The sequence below is a fragment of the Pleurodeles waltl genome, chromosome 7 (genome assembly GCF_031143425.1).
Source record: "Pleurodeles waltl isolate 20211129_DDA chromosome 7, aPleWal1.hap1.20221129, whole genome shotgun sequence".
In the NCBI taxonomy this organism is placed as follows: domain Eukaryota; kingdom Metazoa; phylum Chordata; class Amphibia; order Caudata; family Salamandridae; genus Pleurodeles; species Pleurodeles waltl.
In genome coordinates this window covers 154,225,079-154,244,074 of record NC_090446.1, presented here as the reverse complement: position 1 = coordinate 154,244,074, position 18,996 = coordinate 154,225,079, and the positions used below count along the sequence as shown (strand labels likewise).

General features: G+C 46.7%; 1 protein-coding gene across 2 annotated transcripts in view; it reads right to left on the bottom strand.

The window, feature by feature from the left end:
* The window catches only part of LOC138303899 (piezo-type mechanosensitive ion channel component 2-like), a 733,706-nt gene that overhangs the window by 662,781 nt on the left and 51,929 nt on the right, over positions 1-18,996 (bottom strand). For both annotated transcript variants that reach the window (XM_069243434.1, XM_069243435.1), the window contains exons 5-6: positions 18,648-18,810; positions 2,914-3,121 (exon numbers count right to left, since the gene is read on the bottom strand). In XM_069243434.1, coding sequence (XP_069099535.1) covers positions 2,914-3,121; positions 18,648-18,810 — 371 coding nt within the window. The remainder of the gene's footprint in view (positions 1-2,913; positions 3,122-18,647; positions 18,811-18,996) is intronic.

The window sequence follows — 18,996 nt, the reverse complement described above, 5'->3', positions numbered from 1 at the left end:
CTACTACGCAGAATGATATGTGGGCCTTTTTAGGATTCACCGAATACTATAGAAACTTTGTGGTGAACTATGGATCTGTAGTTGCCCAATTGACTGCTTTGATCTCATAGAAGCAGCATAGGAAAGAAATATGAAGTGAGGAGTGTTAGAAAGCATTTGAGGAACAGAAGAAGGCACTACGCACTGTACCTGTACTAAGTGTATCTGATTATAGTCAGGCCTTTCATTGAACAAAAGGATACCACTGACAAAGGAGTTGGAGCGGTATTAGGTCAACTGAATGACAAAGGTAGAGAGGGTCCACTAGCCTTTATTAGTAAGAGGTTACTAATCAGAGAAAAGAAGTGGGTGGCAATTAAGGAGTACTTTGCCATAGTGTAGCCCTTGTGTAAATGCCAGCCTTACTTGTTTGGCACTGTGTTTGTGGGGAAAGCAGATCATAAGCAACTGAAATTGATAATGGCATAAAGGTAGAGAATCCCAGTTTGTTAAGATGGTCTATTTTTTCCAAGGGTTAGACTTTGTAGTGGAACACAGAGCTAGATTAAGCCACAGAAATGCTAATGATTTTTTCCTGACAGTTTTACAGATCTGTCAACTGAACCTTTCAGATTAGGAGTTGATTTGGGCTGTTCTGATTTGAGAGGGGTCCTGTTGGGATGTAAAAGTTGCTCGAATGGTGATAGACGTGCACCCGCGCTGTGAGTGCCCCAGCTGTAATGATGTCTGGATCCCTAATGCTGATTTTTGTTGTCATGGGAGAATACAGATCACACCTGTGTGTATGAAATAAGCCTTGTTCACAAAATGCTATCCTTTTGGACTGGTAGGGGTGCCAAAAGAGCTACCCTCATAGTGGTGAAAGGCTACTGCCTTTACCAGAAGTTAAACAGTATGAGCACAGTGGTGGCAACATACCATGTAGTCATCAGTAAGAGAAATGGGTTCCTATTACCTGTGTCATTATTATGAGGATTACAGGCTCACTCATTTCAAATTCTGCTGCTGTGTGCCTAACTCACCTTTGGCCTACCATGGTTTAGACTGGAATGCTGCGCAGTGCATGCGTGGTATACATGTACTGGTTGTATGTACACCTGTGAATGGTAAGGTACACTTCTGTGCTGTGAGTGTCTTATATGCATGTGCTGGGTGTACGTGCACCTGTGAATGGTACAATACATGGACAATTCTAGGTTGCATTCTGGGAGACCCAGGGCTAAACTGGAGGGACATGGGGAGGTAGAGGAATCCACCCCCAGACAGATTTACAGGATTCTGCATTCCCCTGAGACTTGGTGGGACACACTGGAGGAAGGGAGAGCCAACTTCTTCAGTATACTTCAAATGGGGCACTTTGATTCAGAAAGGTCACTGGGAAGTGACCTGGATACATCTAAGAAAGGAAATGGGGCCATAAGGAAATCATATTGAGTAGGGCTGAGGCCATGGGGTATCCTTTTGATACATATATCACTGTGGCTGACATCCAGGCAGAGCATGGCCTGTGTTGTGGGACTATCAGATTTGGAGTTGCTTCTGCTGTGACAGACTGCTTTCTAGAGAAAGAGCAGGCCAGAGGAGAGGGCACTTCAAAAGGAAGCAGACCCCAAACATAAACTTCAAAGGCTCAGAATCTAAATCACATTTGGGGCCTGATTATGACCCTGGCGGACGGCGGAGGCCGTCCGCCAAGGTACCGCCGCTGAATGACCGCACCGCGGTCAAAAGACCGCGGCGGCCATTTAGACATTTCCTCTGGGCCGGCGGGCGCTCTCCAAAAGAGCGCCCGCCGGCCCAGAGGAAATGCCCCTGCAACGAGGACGCCGGCTCAGAATTGAGCCGGCGGAGTTGCAGGGGTGCGACGGGTGCAGTTGCACCCGTCGCGTATTTCAGTGTCTGCTTAGCAGACACTGAAATACTTTGCGGGGCCCCCAGGGGCCCCGCGGCACCCCCTACCGCCATCCTGTTCCTGGCGGGCGAACCGCCAGGAACAGGATGGCGGTAGGGGGTGTCAGAATCCCCCATGGGGGCGCAGCAAGCTGCGCCGCCATGGGGGATTCTAAGGGCAGCGGTAAACCAGCGGGAGACCGCCGGTTTACCCTTTCTGACCGCGGCCAAACCGCCGCGGTCAGAATGCCCTGCGGGGCACCGCCGGTCTGTCGGCGGTGCTCCCGCCGACCCTGGCCCCGGCGGTCTGAGACCGCCGGGGTTAGAATGAGGGCCTTGGTGTTCCGAAATGGACTATGAAAAAGGTAATTCACGTCTCCCAAAATTGTCAACTGTCAAGCAGCTAATCGGCTGAGGAGAAGCCCTGCAAAACTTCTGCCTGTTGCCAGCTTTGAAGGCCAAGGCCTGCCAGTCTCCCAGCTCGGTGAGGGAACATCACCCAGGGACTTCAAAACCACCTGCTGCTGGAACCTGGAGCACCAGTGCCTGCCTCCCTGCGAACACCAGTGTGCCCGATGAAGAAAAGGAGTGCACTGGAGAGATTCAGGTCGAGTGGGTAAATCTGTCAATTGGATTCCCGTAGCGAGGTGTGAGGAAGCGGCTTCTGCAATGATAGGCTTATGTCCCATTTGAGGGAAAAGTTAGAGACGACTGTATGCCAGAGGAGGACTGACATGAAATGAGCCGTAAATGTTGCTGCACCAGTCAGGTCATTGTCTGTGTGCAGGATGTAAGCTGATGATCCCATACATCAGGTTTAGCTGCCATGAAGAGTGCTTCCATGCTGATCGGGTCATAGTGTGTGTGCGGAGCTAAGTCGGTGAACCTGAATGCCAGGCAGGGCCAAGTCTCTTATAGTTATGCATGTCTTTCGTAGAATAAATGATGGTGCATCTAAAGTCCCTTTCCACAGATTACTGCAACAGCCACAAGTTAGTTACCAGATACCCCCTTAGACAGTACCTGAGAGGCCCAGCAGCAGTGTAGCCACCACTTTTCCAGCTGTGTTAAAAAGCGCTTCGAAGATAATCTTCAGGCCAGCGATAATGGCTGTGATTCTTTCAATGAACTTAGATTTGCGGTAATTCGGGGCCTTGTCTAGAGTATCACCCTGGCTCTCATCTTCAGTCTCCTCCTCACTGTAGTCCATTTCTGATTCCGTATCAGCATCCTGTATAGAAGACAAATAATTTTTTTAACAAAACATTTATGTTGGATTAACACATTTTCAAAACAGGATAAGGACAAGTGTAGTAGGTGATCAGGAGATTTCCCTAAAAGGCAGGCAGGGAAGACAGTCAGTAATTTGTCAGGCTAAACCTAGTCTACAGGAAGCAGGTCAAGCTACCCAAACCGCCTGTTATTCAGAGCGACCTGGCCAACAAAAAAATCTGCTGATTTTTTCATTCACCCAGTGGCTCGGGCTAGTCCTGGTATGACCCTCAGAATCTCCTATTTGCTTCTAGCTTGTGACATGCCAATGTTCAAGTTAAGCAGCAGTGGGGAAATATAGCCCAGAAACTGGTATATACAAATAAAATACAAAAATATAACATCTTAAGGGTACTAACTGATTAAAAATCATTGCAGTTACATGCATACACACTGTGGGCCCTTAAAAAACAAAAACTAAATCATTTTAAGTCACCATTACAATGAAATGTATATTAACGCCTATTTTAAATTATAGCCTTTTCCTGAGCACTTGAACCCAGGCAGAGCATAACTGAATGAGACAAACTTTATGTATCCAACAAACATAATCGTTTGTTTCCACATTTTGATTACACATCAGTTGCCTCACCAAGAACTTAGCATTTATTTTTCCCAAAGAACCTGCTTTTTCATCAGTCAACTGTGAAATAGCAAATCAGAGAACCTTCAATCTGAGAAATTAAATATGTGTGTGAATTTTCTAGTGCTTTCCACAAAATAGCCAGTAATGTGTGAGCCGGGCTGGCTCTCAATCTGTAAGATTCAGAAGCGGAATCACAGAGTAGCCAGAAAAGTGGTTGTTAATGCATGCTGGCTTCAGGGCAGTGTGACAAGCGGTGGCTGCCGCATAACTCAAGGGGAGGGGTGGGGAACGGACACAAGGTAAAAATAAGAAAAAAACGCAGCCGGACTGGAGAAACCTAAGTGCGCATGTGTGTTTGGCCGGCCTGAGACAGCCGGCCAAACACACATGCGCACTTAGGTGCACTCTGTACTCCTCCCCCCACCGCCTCCTGTGGCTCTGTCTCACCCCTCCCTGCACTGCTGGCTGTTCCAGAAGCAGAAAAATAAAACAATAGTAAACTATTGTTTTATTTTTCTGCTTCTGGCTCTGCCAGTGGGACAACTCTCCTTCGACATAGCAAAGGAGCCGCCCCTGAGAGTGACCAGTGTGGCTGCACTGGGTGCTGACCTGGAGAGGTGCACTGACCTCTGGGGGAGGTGCTGTGTTTAAATTTAAAAGCACCTGCTACAGATTTCCTTCAGAGTCTAGCTTTCAGGCAGCAATACAAATTTAAAGATTACACTTATGATTAATGTTCTTGTTAGAGAGAGAAAGAGATCAGAATTTTGCCTAGTGGCAGTTTGACTCACCATAAGGTAGCGCCAGGGTTAATATACCTACTGCAAAGAGCAGATCTGTATTTTATGTGGATAGCTGAGTGGATTAGCAAAGCCAGCCCTACTAGCGCTTTAAAACGAATGGAATGCATCTGAGAGAGGAGCTATGGGGAGATGAGGGGCTTTTTTTGCCAGGTGCTACTAAGGGGATCCCAGGAGGAGGCTGGGTGGGCACCAAAAATGACTGGTTCACCAAATCAATCAATCAATCAAAAATGTTAGAGCGCACTACTCACCTGTATGCGTCTCAAGTTGCTAGGGGGGTCAGCCTTCTGTGTTTCTGTCAGATAGCCAGGTCTTAATGTCTTTCCTGAATTGAGGTAACAATGGTGACTGCCTGAGATGAAAAGGCAAGGTGTTCCAGCTTTTTGCTGCGAGGTAGGAGAAGGATCTTCCGTATGCGGGGTACGTGGCTAGTGCCTGTTGAGCGGAGAGGTCTGGTGGGGGAGTAGAAGGAGATATGGTGGCTGAGGTAGGTGGGTCTTAAGTCATGGAGAGCCTTGTATGCGTGGACGAGGAGTTTAAAGTTGATCCTTTTCTTGACAGGGAGCCAGAGGAGGTCTCTTAGGTGTCTGGTGATGTGTTTACGGCGGGGATGGCCAAGATGAGTCTGGCAGTGACGTTTTGGATGTGCTGTAGTTTCTTTAGGTTCTTTTGGGTGGTGCCGGCATAGAAGGCGTTGCCATGGTCGAGTCTGCTGGTGACTAGGGTGTGGGTTACTTTCTAGCAGCAGTTGTTTGGGATCCATTTGAAGATCTTCTGGAGTGAGTGGAAAAAGGAGGATGCAACAGAGTTGACTTTGCGGGTCATGGTGAGCGATGAATCCAGGATGAGGCCAAGGTTGCATACGTGGTTTGTTGGGGTGGGTGGGGTGCTGAGTGTAGCAGGACACTATGAGTCATCCCAGGCTGATGTGGAGGGTTCCAGGATGTGGATCTTGGTCTTGTGAGAGTTGAACTCGAGGCAGCTCTTCTTCATACAGCTTCCATCCTGTTGTGGAAATTCTTCTAGGTAGTTGTAGGGTTTTCAGTCAGTCTGGGTGTCATCAGCATAGGAGACGATGTTCAATCCATGAATCCTGACAATGGACCCGAGCAGGGCCATGTAAATGTTGAAGAGTGTCAGACTCAGGGAGGAGCCCTGTGGTACTCCGCAGTTGATCTCCGTAGTTTCTGACAGGTATGGTAGGAGTCTGACGCTTTGTGTTCTGCCGCTCAGGAAGGAGCGTATCCAACATAGGGTCTTTCCGTGGATGCCAGCTGCATGGAGTCTGAAGCAGAGGGTGTGAAGGGAGACCTTGCCGAAGATGTCCGGTAGGTCCAATAGGTTGAGGGCTGCTGTTTGGCCACAGTCGAGGAGCAAGCAGATGTCATATGTAGCAGCGAAGAGGGTGGTCTATGTACTGAGGTTGCTCCTGAAGCCTCAGTGGGAGATGTCCAAGATGTTGTTATCCTTAATGTGTTTGTGGAGCTGTGCATTGATGGCTTTTTCGATGACCTATGCTGGGAAAGGCAGCAGAGAGATGGGGCGGTAGTTCTTGAGGTCCAAGGGGTCGGCTGTGGGTTTCTTTAGAAGCAGGCGGATCTCAGTGTGCTTCCAGTCCTCGGGGAAGGTAGCCAACTCCATGGAGCAGTTAAGATTGTGGAGGAGCTCGGGTGCGATAGAGGTGTTGGCTTTGCTGAAAACGTGGAGAGGTCAGGGATCAGTAGAGGCTCCGGAGTGTAGGCAGCTCATGATGGAGTGGGTCTCATCCATGGTGAGGGTGGTTCAGCAGTGCAGGATCTGTGAATGTTCAGAGGATCCGAGGTGGAGGGTTGTTGGTGAGCTCAGAGGGTCTTGTGGTCCTAACTATCGTAGATGTCCTAGATTTTTCAATGGAAGAAGGTGGCTAGTCTGTCGCAGAGATCCTGAGGTGGAGGGATGTTTACAGTTTCCGATTGGGGTTTGCCGAACTCTTTAACCACGATAAAAAGCTCTTTGGTGTTGTTTGCGGTGGCACTGATACAGTTCTGCAGGGCGGCTTTCCTTGTGAACCTTATAAGGTGGTGGTGGGATTCGATGGCGAGTTGAAGGCTGCAAGGTCTTCCAGGAACTTGCTGTTTCTTCATCTTTTTTCTAGCGATATACAGGTTCGCCTGGAGTCCTGGAGTGTGGGGGATAACCAGCTGGCTTTATTGAGGCTGTGTTTAGCTGAGGTCGGAGCGGTGCTAGGGTGTTAGCACATTCGGAGATCCATATTTAGAAGCTCCGTGCTGAGATGTTTGCCTCTGTGACGAGGGAAAGAGGTGACTTGCTGACAGTGTTGGTGAGCTGTTCTTCCGTGATCGATCTGGTTTCATTTCCTACATGGGGAGCGGAGTGGGACGGTAGGTGTGGTGATGGAGAAATGAATGAAGGGATGGTCGATCCAGTGTAGGGTGGAGGTGCTGTCAATGGTGATGTTGTTGCTGGTGGAGAAAATGTGGTTTAGTGTATCCAGCGATGTGTGTTGGCAGGGTGTCCAGTTGCTTGAGGCCTATTGTGGTGAGGTTCTCGAGCAGGGAAGTGGTGTTGTGGTTGTTGCAGTTGTCGATGTGTTAGTTGAGGTCGCCGAGGAGAAAGTAGATTGTGGGGCCGAGTATGGGGTCGATAAAATGTTGACGATGGGGAGTGGACCCATGATGGCGGCTGGAGCGGATGCCTGAATCGGAGCTCAGTGAGGGCCCCGAAGGAGATATCCTGATACCGTGTCGGAAGCGATCCGAGCCTCAGGAGATTCATGTAAGAAGTTAAGTGGTGGCTCTACAGAGACTCCGACACCTGTAGGGGCGACGAGGGCGCCTAACACGACCCGACGGTGGAGCTGCGGCTGCGAACCCGTAGGCCCCGGAGTCGGGCCTTGCCCGTAGTGTGCCGTATTGCTGCTGGGAGTGGCCGAGCAGCGGTTCGCAGAAGACGCGAGTGCTGAGCACCGCCCGGTCACCAGCGTGGAGGTGAGCACCCGCCGAGGAGCGTGAGAGGGGATCGGAGGACCGTGAGGAGGGGCCAGAGCCTTCAGGCGCGCTTGCTGATCCGAGGAGAGGAACGACCAGAATACCGGCCGTGACATAGTGTACAGTCACAGAGAAACCCTCGGAGCTTGACAACAGACGACAGCGCAGACGGCGGCACCAGAGGAACCTGAATCGGAAGGGCTGCGGAGGCCCAAGCCGCCTCCACGGCACATCGATGCGGCGGCAGTAATATTCGATGATTGCTGGGCCCGCAACGGTGAGGTAAGAGCTCGGCCTGAGATTTGCTTGCAAAAGAGATGCTCAGACTTAGAGATTGACATCTCCTGTAAATCCACTGCAGATGGGGAGATCGCCTGCTATGTGAGGACTACCACCCCGAGTGAGGCAGTCAACTGGGAACACTCCCGAAATACAGGCCTAAACAGCCATCCATAATTCAAAGGAGCTATACTGTGATACCCCCCTAGTGGCCTGAGGTACCTTATATGACTTCTGTAGTGTGAAAGTGACTTGTTCATGAGCTTTGGTCTGTAGCTCAACTGGGGAAATCTGGGAACGTAGTTAGGACTACAAGCCCATATATCTGATATCCCACAACACGTTTTGGGGCCTTCTGACTATTCCTTGAACATTTTTCTAACCATTAACAGTGCCCCCTGAAGATCCGAAATGATGGGCAAAACTAAGAGCTCCAGAAATACAGGGCCTGACCTGGATCACACTCTGAAGGAAGGAGGAGCGCTGGAAACGCTGGCACAATTAAAAGCCACGCTCAAATCGCACTTCACTCAATTTGATAAAGTTCTACAAGCCATACTACATACAAAAACATCACTGGAATTGAGGATTGATGCAATAGCCTCAGAGGTTAATTTACTTTGAGTGGATCATCGTAATTTGACAGACCGTGTAGAGGGAACAGAGTCTTCGCTGGCAGCCATTCTCCCCACGGTGCAGGACCTGCAGACTCAAATGGCGCAAGTGAAGCTGGAACTGACAGCTTTACACAAATGAGCGGAAACGCCCAAAACGGAACTCTTTGTGGAACAATGGCTGATTAATACTGTATTGGGCGGAAATCCTTCCGAGTTCTTTTCCATTGAAAGAGCCCATAGAGTCCCAGACAGAACCCCCCCGGCCGGGCGCACCTCCACGTCCTATAATAGCTCGACTTTTACATTTTCGAGACAGGGATTTAATTCTGCAACTCTCCCGATCCAATGGCCTGTGGCGGCACGAAAGCGCAGAAGTCTCAGCCTACCCAGATTTCACAGTTGAAGTGCAAACACAACGCAACTCCTTTGCTAAGGTGAAATAGCATCTACGAGAATTGCATTATAAATATGCGCTGCTATTTCCTGCAAAACGTCGGGTGATCGATGGCAAGGCGACGTGACTTTTCCATTCGCCAGAAGACACGTGGACCTGGCTGCATGCGAAGGGACTAATGCACACGACTCCGGACCATCAAGAAGATCCCACCTGGTTGACTCCACATAAGAAGCGATGCAAGCGAAAATCTAGTAAAGTGAGACCTTCCCGAGCCCAAGCAGTTAAAGAACAGACGGAAGCCATAAAAGAAGCATCACAGATATCTACTAACTCCTTTTATGCTTTAACAGAGAACCCTCAGATTCCCTCCGAATATGATACATGGACCCCGCCGCCCTCGCGGGGATCACTGGATGATGAGGGCCCGACACTAACCCCACGTTTAGCAGATGATCTTTGAATGTAGATATTTTGCGAGTAAATGGGGTTACTGGATACTGTAGATCCCCACACCACAGAGCCGTGCACCGCCTGATTGTGCGATCTCCCGAGGCTCGAGACGTAGATTCATTGTGATGCGCTGGGGTCCACAGTGCAGACTCCTGCTTGCCCTATGGCCCCTCCGGGCCCCCACTAAAGAAAGGAACGCTAAGTAGAGTGCTTTCACCGAATGGATATATATATATCACAGTTTTATATTTTCTAGAAGTATGTTTATGAGATTTTGGCATGATACCCGTTTCTGATCAAGGCTGGGCTCTGGGAGTTGTTTTGCTCATTGTTAATATATGTAAATGCTTGGTGATCGGGAGGGCCATAGTTGGGTCAGACATTAGAGATCGGGGGGAGGGTGGCGCAGGATTCATGGAATTTTAAAACCTAGGCAATAATGGCTACTGAATATACTATCTTAACTTGGAACATCCGGGGTATGGGTAATCCCATTAAGCGATACAGAATATATTCCTATTTTAGGAGTCGCTGGGTACATTTCGCCTGCCTACAAGAGACACACTTGACAAAGGGAGAACTATCAAAGCTTGCCCGTCGCTGGAGAGGTCAGATTTATGACACTGGTTATTCCTCATATGCTAGAGGTACTTTAATCTGGATAGCGCCAGAGGTACCGTTCATTAAAACTAAGATACATATCGATCACGATGGAAGATATGTTCTGTTGGAGGGTCACTTAGATGATCATCCCATTCTTCTAACCTCCATATATGGTCCTAACACCATGCAAGGATCCTTTTTTAATGAGCTATCCCAGACTTTACTACAAGACCCAAACACTCCTAGTTTATGGGGGGAAGATTTCAATTGTATCCAAAACACAGATCTAGATGGATCGACTCCTCCCTTACCGAACACTCCTGGTTTACACGCTACCAAACACAATCTACGCGTCTACATGATGTCTGGCGTCTACACCATCCTAAAGATAGGGAATATTCATACTATGCACCAGGCTATCACATACATACGAGATTGGATTATATTTTCTGTGACCCATTTATGTGGCCTACTATCCGTAGTTCCGAATACTTGGGTAGGACCTTATCCAATCATAACCCCCTTCGGGTGGTTTTTAAATGGGGGCGGCCCAGACCAAAGATACTGATGTGGAGGCTGAGAGTGGAAGCCCTACAGGACGCGCCTTATAGAATATAATTAGGCACAGCTATTACAGAGTACTTTCAACACAACGAAGGATCGGTGGGAGACACTAGAGTGGAATGGGATGCAATGAAGGTGGTTGTACGAGGTCATTGTATGACCTCCTCCTGGGGAGCGAAAACCGCCCTTACATGTACTATATTGAACCTTGAACAGGAAATATGTCAGCTGGAGAAACCATCTATAACTGATCCCTTAGCGCGACGGTCATTGACACTTCAGCGTGAGCAATATCGAGAGGAATTAGATAGACTTGGGAAATTATATTATAAAGAATATTTGACTCAACAGCACAGGGAGGGGGACAAACCAGGACGTATGCTGGCTTGGCTGTTACGCTCCGAGGTACCTCGAACGGTGCTGGGTGCGATCAGGAATGGCAGAGGTGAGGTTGTCAACACTCAGGAGGCAATTAACAAGGCCTTTGTTCAATATTATAAAACCTTATATACGGCACAAACGACTCCCACTACCTTTGACTGTCACCCAATACTACACAATCTCCCCCTCCCTACCCTTACACAGCAACAGAAGCAAGGCTTGGAACAACCCATACAACTTGATGAAGTGCAATTGGCAATAAAACAAATGGTTAGAGGGAAGACCCCAGGCTTAGATGGGTTGCCTATTGACTTTTATGCTACATATGAGACCCGTCTCGCACCTCGGCTACTGGCCCTATATGAGGCATCATATCGAAGAGGGGGACTTCCCACCTCGCTGAATGAGGCCCTCATCGTGGTGCTTCCCAAGCCCGGTAAGGACCCTCTGGAAGTGAGCTCTTATCGACCCCTCTCTATGCTCAATATCGATTATAAAATCCTGAGTAAAATACTGGCAAATAGGTTGCTCCCTCTACTTCCATTTCTAATCCATCCAGATCAAAATGGATTTAAACCAAACAAGGCCACTTACTATAACACTCGAAGATTGTGCCACATCATTGATGCGGTTTCCAAGGGTACTGGCAGCCCAGTGGCGGTCTCATTAGATTTTGAAAAAGCGTTTGATACGATAGGTTGGCCTTACCTGATGTGGATGCTGAGATGCTTCGGGCTAGGTCCCCAATTCTTAGAGTGTATACAACTGCTTTATACTACGCCCCAGGCTAGAGTCCGTACTGGCCAGTATGTATCAGACCCCTTCCCCATTCAAAGAGGGACAAGACAGGGTTGTTCGCTGTCTCCAGTACTTTTTGCTCTAGCTATGGAACCCCTTGCAGCGCGCCTGCGGACGAAGGACAGTGAATGGGGCTTATGGGTGGATGGTGGGTGGCATATTACATCTCTTTATGCCGATGACGTATTAATTTATTTGCGGAAGACTGACAGCGCTTTAACTGGTTTATACACGATACTGGACAAATTCAGTGAATTATCAGGCCTTCGGGTAAATTGGAGCAAATCCTGTGTGTTCCCCCTAGGTAGGCCAGATGATACGTTGAACCAAACGCCCACGCAAGGGAGACTAGTATGGGTAACTGGGAGTTTTCGCTATTTGGGCATAGATGCATACCTGACTGAAACGGATTTAGTAGAAGGCAACTATAGCAAAGCATTGTCCTCTATCCGTGGGTCATTACCCTTATGGACACGACTACCCCTCTCTCATATGGGCAGAGCAGCGATTGCGAAAATGTTGGTACTCCCTAGATTGCTCTATCTGTTCTTGGTGCTACCAATGCCGCCCGGAAGGGCCTTCTTCAACACTATACGCAGCCTATTGAGAACGCTTATATGGGGTTCAGGACACAAAAGAGTATCCCTAGATGTGTTACAGTACCCAATGCTTGAAGGGGGTATGGCGATCCCCGATATGGAACGATATTATGCAGCGGCACAACTGCAGTGGGTAATGGCTTGGCTGGCAGGTAGTCAATCAGTAGAGTGGACCATGGTACGACACAAGATGAAAGAGATGGGAGTACTGCGATGGTTCCTAAGGCGGAATGAAAGTATAGCTGACATAGGGCTGCTGATGTGTACATCGTGGACAACTTGGACTCGCTATATTCAACGATGATGACACCCATTCCCCTATTCGCCTAAACTCCCAATATGGGAAATACCCCAGATACATGATCTTAAGCAGATATACGATTTTCGCATATGGCAAGAGGGTGGGTTATTGCACATAGGCGATCTCTACGATGAAGGGCGACTGCGTTCCTTTACGGACTCTAGCACAACATTCCATCTGGACCCCGGCAGTTTCTTGCCCACGTGGCCCTTTGTGCCGTTCTGAAACAAGTATGGCAGTCCGGCCCCCTGGAACCGACAACACACCTCGGACTCCATTATATGTTAACACAAGGACGAGGAAAAAAAGCAGTATCTAATCTCTATATCCTACTGAGGGAGACCCCAGGTACACCACATCCTCGCAGTAAAGCACAATGGGATGGGGGATTGGGTATTGATTTGACAGATCAACAGTGGAATATGGCATTAGCACAGGTGTGATATGTTTCACGTAATGCTAGAATGAAATTTATGCATTTTAATTATGTCCACCAAACGTATTTGTCCCCACATAGACCTTACCACATGTTTACAGAAGCCTCCCCGAGGAGCCCGCGATGCGGTCACGACGACGCCACCTTCCTACATATGACATGGGAATGTCCAGAGATACACCGTGCAACATGTGTCTGACATCATAGATGTGTCCCTCACATTAGACCCGCTCCTTTGTCTATTAGGGGTGACCAAACGGAATAAACGATCCAAGTATTATATGAAATGTGTTGATCTTACCTTAGCACTGTTTAAACGTATGATCGCCATGGCTTGGAAGGCCCCACGCTCCCCAGATGTACAGGTCTGGCTCCGGGTGGTGCTACGTTGGACCACGGCAGAGGCTAATGCATTAGACCGAGATAGGCATGCTCACAGTGGAGATGGAGGGGTAACACTTTGGGATATTTACCCAGCCAAACTGTTCACTGTTAGCCTCCTATCAGTGTTACATACAGGCAAGGCAACCAGCAATTTTTGCAAGCCAGTCCGAGTTTGGTTTATTTTTTGCTTTCTTCTTTTACTACAGAATATTCTTTTCTTTTAGCCACGACTATGATCCTGCTACCATGCTGACTGACCGCGATCACAGTTCCCATACTTTTTTAATGCTTCTTCTACTTTTTTAATGCACTTCATCCGCTGTAACTCTACTAAGAAAATCAGGAAGCCACCCAGAAAAAAAACGAAAAAGCATTTTGTACGGGGTGAGGACTTTCATTCATAGAACAAGACAGATTCAAAGTTCATTCCAAGATTTGTAACTTTTTTTAACTAAGAGCAGGGTGTGAAATGTATGTTGAAATAGATCTCCTTTGATGCTTTTTAGACGGATAATGTTAGGACATTAATAGATTGCACTGAAGCGTGTGAGGAAGTAATACATATCCTGTCTTAATTAACCACAACGTGAGTCAAAGGGTTTGGAGAAAGTGAGTTTCACCATGCATGTAGAGTTTCAGCGACTTTCAGCGAATGCCACAAATAATTTCGGCAAACAAATTGATTTGAACTCCCCACGAGATGTGCTGGTTTCTCGCAGAAACAACAGACATTACTTCAGACTCTACCGGATGTTCCCCAGAGTGCTCTAAAAATGGCTGCCCCAGGGATGGAGTAAAATGCCTGCATTTAATTCAAACTGCAAGGGAAGCTTTTCTTAAAAGGCCACCATGGTCTTTAAGTACAGTAAAAGCCGAGGCTGATGTACACACATCCTTCATCTTGTCTTTCACTGACAGAGCTCAATAATATCGAAGATGTGCGCAGACCTGTCGCTGCCTCAGCTGTGCAATGTCTGGGCTGTGGAAGAAGGACCCTCCCAGATCTCCTGTCTTACATCGCTAATGCACTGAAGCCAAAGGGGCATATTTATAAAAGTGGCACTACATCGTACGCAGCATCACTTTTCCTGCGCCCCTGATGCCACTATGTGATTGCCGTATTTAACATGGCAGTAGTTAGGGAACTAGCGTCAAAATGTTGACGCTAGTTTGGCGCTTTGCTGGACTAGAATCAAAAATGTTGAAGCTAATCTTGCAAGGCACCTAGAGGCCCACTGAAAATAATGGGAGCCTCCTTTTAACGCCAGCTCTGTGCAGGCATTAAAAATGCTGAAGGAAATGGTGCAAATCCATCTTTTAGATTTCTTTGCACCATTCCCCCTCCCTCCCAAAGGGGGCACGCCTCCCTTGCATACATTATGCCTGGCGCAGGCAAGTAGTTACAAAATGGTGCAATGCAAAAAAAATTGAAGCTAATGTGTCGTTAGATGGCACTAGGGAGTCTTAAATATGCCCCAAAGTCTCTACTTCATCAACGAAGCTAGAAGTGCCCAAGACTCAGGCTCATTTACAGTCCCACACACATTTCGTACTTTTTGACAGATTCTTAGATTTGCGGTTATAGTGCATCAAGTCAAGCAGATTCCCTTACAGGTATCCACCTGCAGGAGACTGGCTGTTATATAGAGACCGACAAAATGCTGTAAAATGGGCGGTGATCGCAGGATTGCTTATTATTGCTGGTCAATCTGCACTGTGACCGGAAAGCATGCAGTCGTATTGTGTGTTGACACATCACGTCAATATATCAGTATTTACACTACGTCCTGTGTCTCCTTTTTTGCCCTGTCCAACAGCACTAGTTACATTTTAAAAACGTTCAGGCAAGTATGTCATTTCCCTCCCGCTCTTGCCATTGCTTTTTTTTTTTAAAGATTTCCTCTGAGTGCATTTATGCTGTTCTTTACACTGCAGTGTTTCCCAAACTGATTCTCTAATCGCATTTGCTGCACTTCAATTACAGAGGTCAAAAGTCACAGTCAGGCTATGCCTTCTGAAAAGTTGCTGCTTATGTTTTTGAACATGGGGATTGGTGTTTAAAACCTATTCTTTCTATGACTGCAAAGTGAGAGAAGTAATGTGAATTATAAAGCAATCTTAATGGGTTACAGGGAGAGTGAAAGTAAAGTGTGTGCAATGTATTTTTTTTGTAAAACAACAGAATGTAAGTACCTCTAAATAGAGCTGTACACATTCAGGAGTTGGGAAATTAAAAATGAAGCACAGTTTTTTAATTCTGAAGTGTGATGGAACCAAAGATTTGAATAGGATCAAAATAAATCCAGAAGCTTTACTTGACGATACACAAATGATAAATATTTATCGATACCCGATTTCCATACATTATAATTTGTGTACAATATAGTTTTATCAGCAAAACTGCATGTCTGTGCAAATTTAGTGGCTATTTCAATGGGATATATGCTGTCTGTAAATGACAGAGCCCTGCCACCCCATTATTTAGTTATATTAAAAAATCTCAGACCCATGTCCATTAAACCTAGGTGGATCGCAAAAGTTTGTCGTTCTAAAAAGTGGGCTGTGAGTCTAAGAAGTTTGGGAAGCCTGCTTTACAGCAGATTAACATTCTAAGGGCACTCTACTGGCCTAAATTCACAGCATGAGCTGAAGTCATTAAAATGAACCAAAGGTAGATAGAGGTTGAGCAAAATGCATAGACCATAGGCTGTGAATTCAAAACTGCAGCGAGAGGAGCTGAATCAAACACCTTAGGCCATCGCAAGCCTTGATCTGTGGTCATTGCTGGTCGGGAAAGTAGTGGAACAGGATAAAACCCCTGTAGGTTGGAGGAAGAGGGCTGTGTTCTGGGTTGAATGAGTTCAGGATTTCTGGCCGAGCCAAGCCTTAAAAAAACTAAGGGATCAGCACTCAAATTTCCTATAGGCACATACAATATTTGCTGCTGAGAACTAATGCTCAGTAATACTGTGCCACTCTTAAAGTAGAGTAATATTGCATGAGACGTGCCTGTAAAAGTTCTGGATTTTAGCCAATGTATTGTGAAAATTGTAGCATAACATGATTTGTTTGCCCCGTTTTAGAATTTGTATTTATTATGTGGAGAACCCTCTCAAGTCCCTTCGGAGAAATTCATATTTGTGAATACCCTTATTTCCTTGGTGCCATATAGGCGTGATTAAGAACTATCCCAGGGCTGGTGTTTGTTCCTCTTTTCAGCCCTACTGGGGTCCTCAGTGAGAAGAGCAGCAAACAGTATCACACAGTGGATGGGCCTGGAAGCCTCTACCTGCCACCAATTCTCGTTATGTAGAGGATGTCCAGACATTGGGTGACTGGGCATTTATCCCTGCGCCCTAATAGAAACACCTGCGTGCTGGTGCTGGTACTGCAGGACAACTCCAGTGAATTCCCTAAAAGAACTCTGCTGCAGTGGCGTAACAAAACTTGTGGGGGGGAGGGGTGCAAACTACATGAAGGCCCCCCACTCCGGACTCACACAGGAGCTCTCATCCCAGAGTAATGTGCTGAAGGTGCCCCCTGGAGCTCGGGGCCACCGGCATCGCGGAGGCTGCAGGGGCCTTTGTTACGCTAGCGCTCTGCTGTCTGTTTGTTGTTTGCTCGGGTGGAGTTTAAAGGTGGAGGGGAGCTGGGAAGTTTTGCTATGACAATCATCAGAAAAACGTTTCTGACTGTTATTCCACAGCACTCTGGGACACATTTAAAATATTGGGCGTATAGCTGCCAGGAACGTCGAATCCATCTCCTCGGGACTTTACAGAGGGTTGTACAACAGGCTAGTATCTGATGTATCTCCGCTACCTTTACTTCTTGCGTGGACTGTGCCGCTGAGCTAACAGTTGTTAAGCAGCAGAGGTAATTGCCAAGAGTTACTATCTGGAATGACAGTGAAATGCTGACTAGATCCGAGGGTTTATGTCTTAAAAAGCGTGCCTTATTTCCTTAAAAAGAGAAAAAGCACTGACAAACGCAATGGGTTTCAAGTTTGGTAAAGGAAATTGCTGGGCGACTTTCAGTGTGTATCTTGCAGGTGTTCTAAAAAGTTAATCCCATAACGAAACAGCATCTTGGGCTACAACAACATGGTAAGTGGGAGTAGACACCCTTTGTTTAACACAATGCATTAGCAGAATTAAGCTGTGTGCTTAAGGTTTGCATTGTAAGTGGCGAACTTATAAGGCGTACACAGCAAAATATTGGCTGGTAGATATTTTCGACAAAGGGCCAGAATTTTCTTTGCACCTTAAAAAAAAAACCTATGTGCTTTCCATCTTTACATGTTGTCATGCCAGCAAAGTAAAATACGCGAGAGCACAAGGGCATTGGTTATCACCTGCAAGCTTATTCTCATATTGCATCTCTAGTCTAACAAAAGAGATCCGTGATGCCCTATCAGCAAAAACTAACAGGAACACAAATGGAGCAATATGACTATCATCAAGGCCTTGATGAATAGTTAATCCAAGCACCAGCAAGCCATGAAAAAGACATGAATTTCAGTGGCTGTAGAAGGCTGACCAATGCCTATTATCGCTCTTTTATCCTTTTTATTGTACTTTTTTGAGGAACCGATGACATGAACTACAGGTGCCGATGATCAGATCTTAAAAAGCATTGGGTAAAAACAATGCTTTTCCATAAAAAATGAAAATGGCATTGTGTGCTGAAAAAAGTTATCACACGCAAAACAAATATGTCAGGGATACCTTAAAGTTTGCAGACGTTTTTCCCTTGTGCTGTACCTCATACTTGAGGTACACATAGCTTCAATTTTCCCATAATAAGGATTTACAAGGACATAAATGCAAAGTGATGTGAGCAAAAGTCAGAACTAGTGAACAACTTACACCTGACTTGGAACAACTTGAATTCTCTGCAGAGGAGCACAAAGATCTTTTACACAATGTGAGACTAAACCAGGATCAAATAGTATTTTAGGCCCAATATACCACTACACCAACCTTAGAACAGAGAGCAAATTACGATTGGGGTTTGCGCTCACTACTAGACAGCAGCTTTCAGTTGGTGTGCATTTTGAGTGCATATAAGGGAAATGCGGAAATGACTCACTCAAAATCAGTTCAAGTATGTTTTACACGTGCTATTCCCCATTTGTTGTTCATCTTTACAAATCAGTCGAAATACCCAGAAAACACACAGTGTAAGTCTTGTCCGTGCCAGGAGTGTTTGCGCTAATTTTTTCCCCAGATCTTTAAATGGCTTCCCAAAACTGAGCTGCCCACTCTGCACAGATATCATTCAATAAATGTCACACTAACCTCATCTTCATCATCCTCGTGACTTCTTGTGTGGTGAGTGGTTTTTGGGACACTGGGTTTTACCAGCTTTTTACAAAGTCTTCTTATGGTGATGCCAATGATGAACATTCCAATGTCGGGCGCAAGTAGGCGTATGATGTTCCCAGCGTCCACAAGACTTAGTCTATGGAGAGAAGAAGACAGGTATGATTGGGAAGATTACGCCATTAGTGCAGCCCACATACTATGATTTTATTAGATTCTATTTTGGGGGGTGGGGAATTTGATATAAAAAATATTGCCAGAAGAAAAATGTAGCTTTACTAGTGATAAAGACACCAGTCAGGAAATGAGTGTTCAAGCAAAAAGC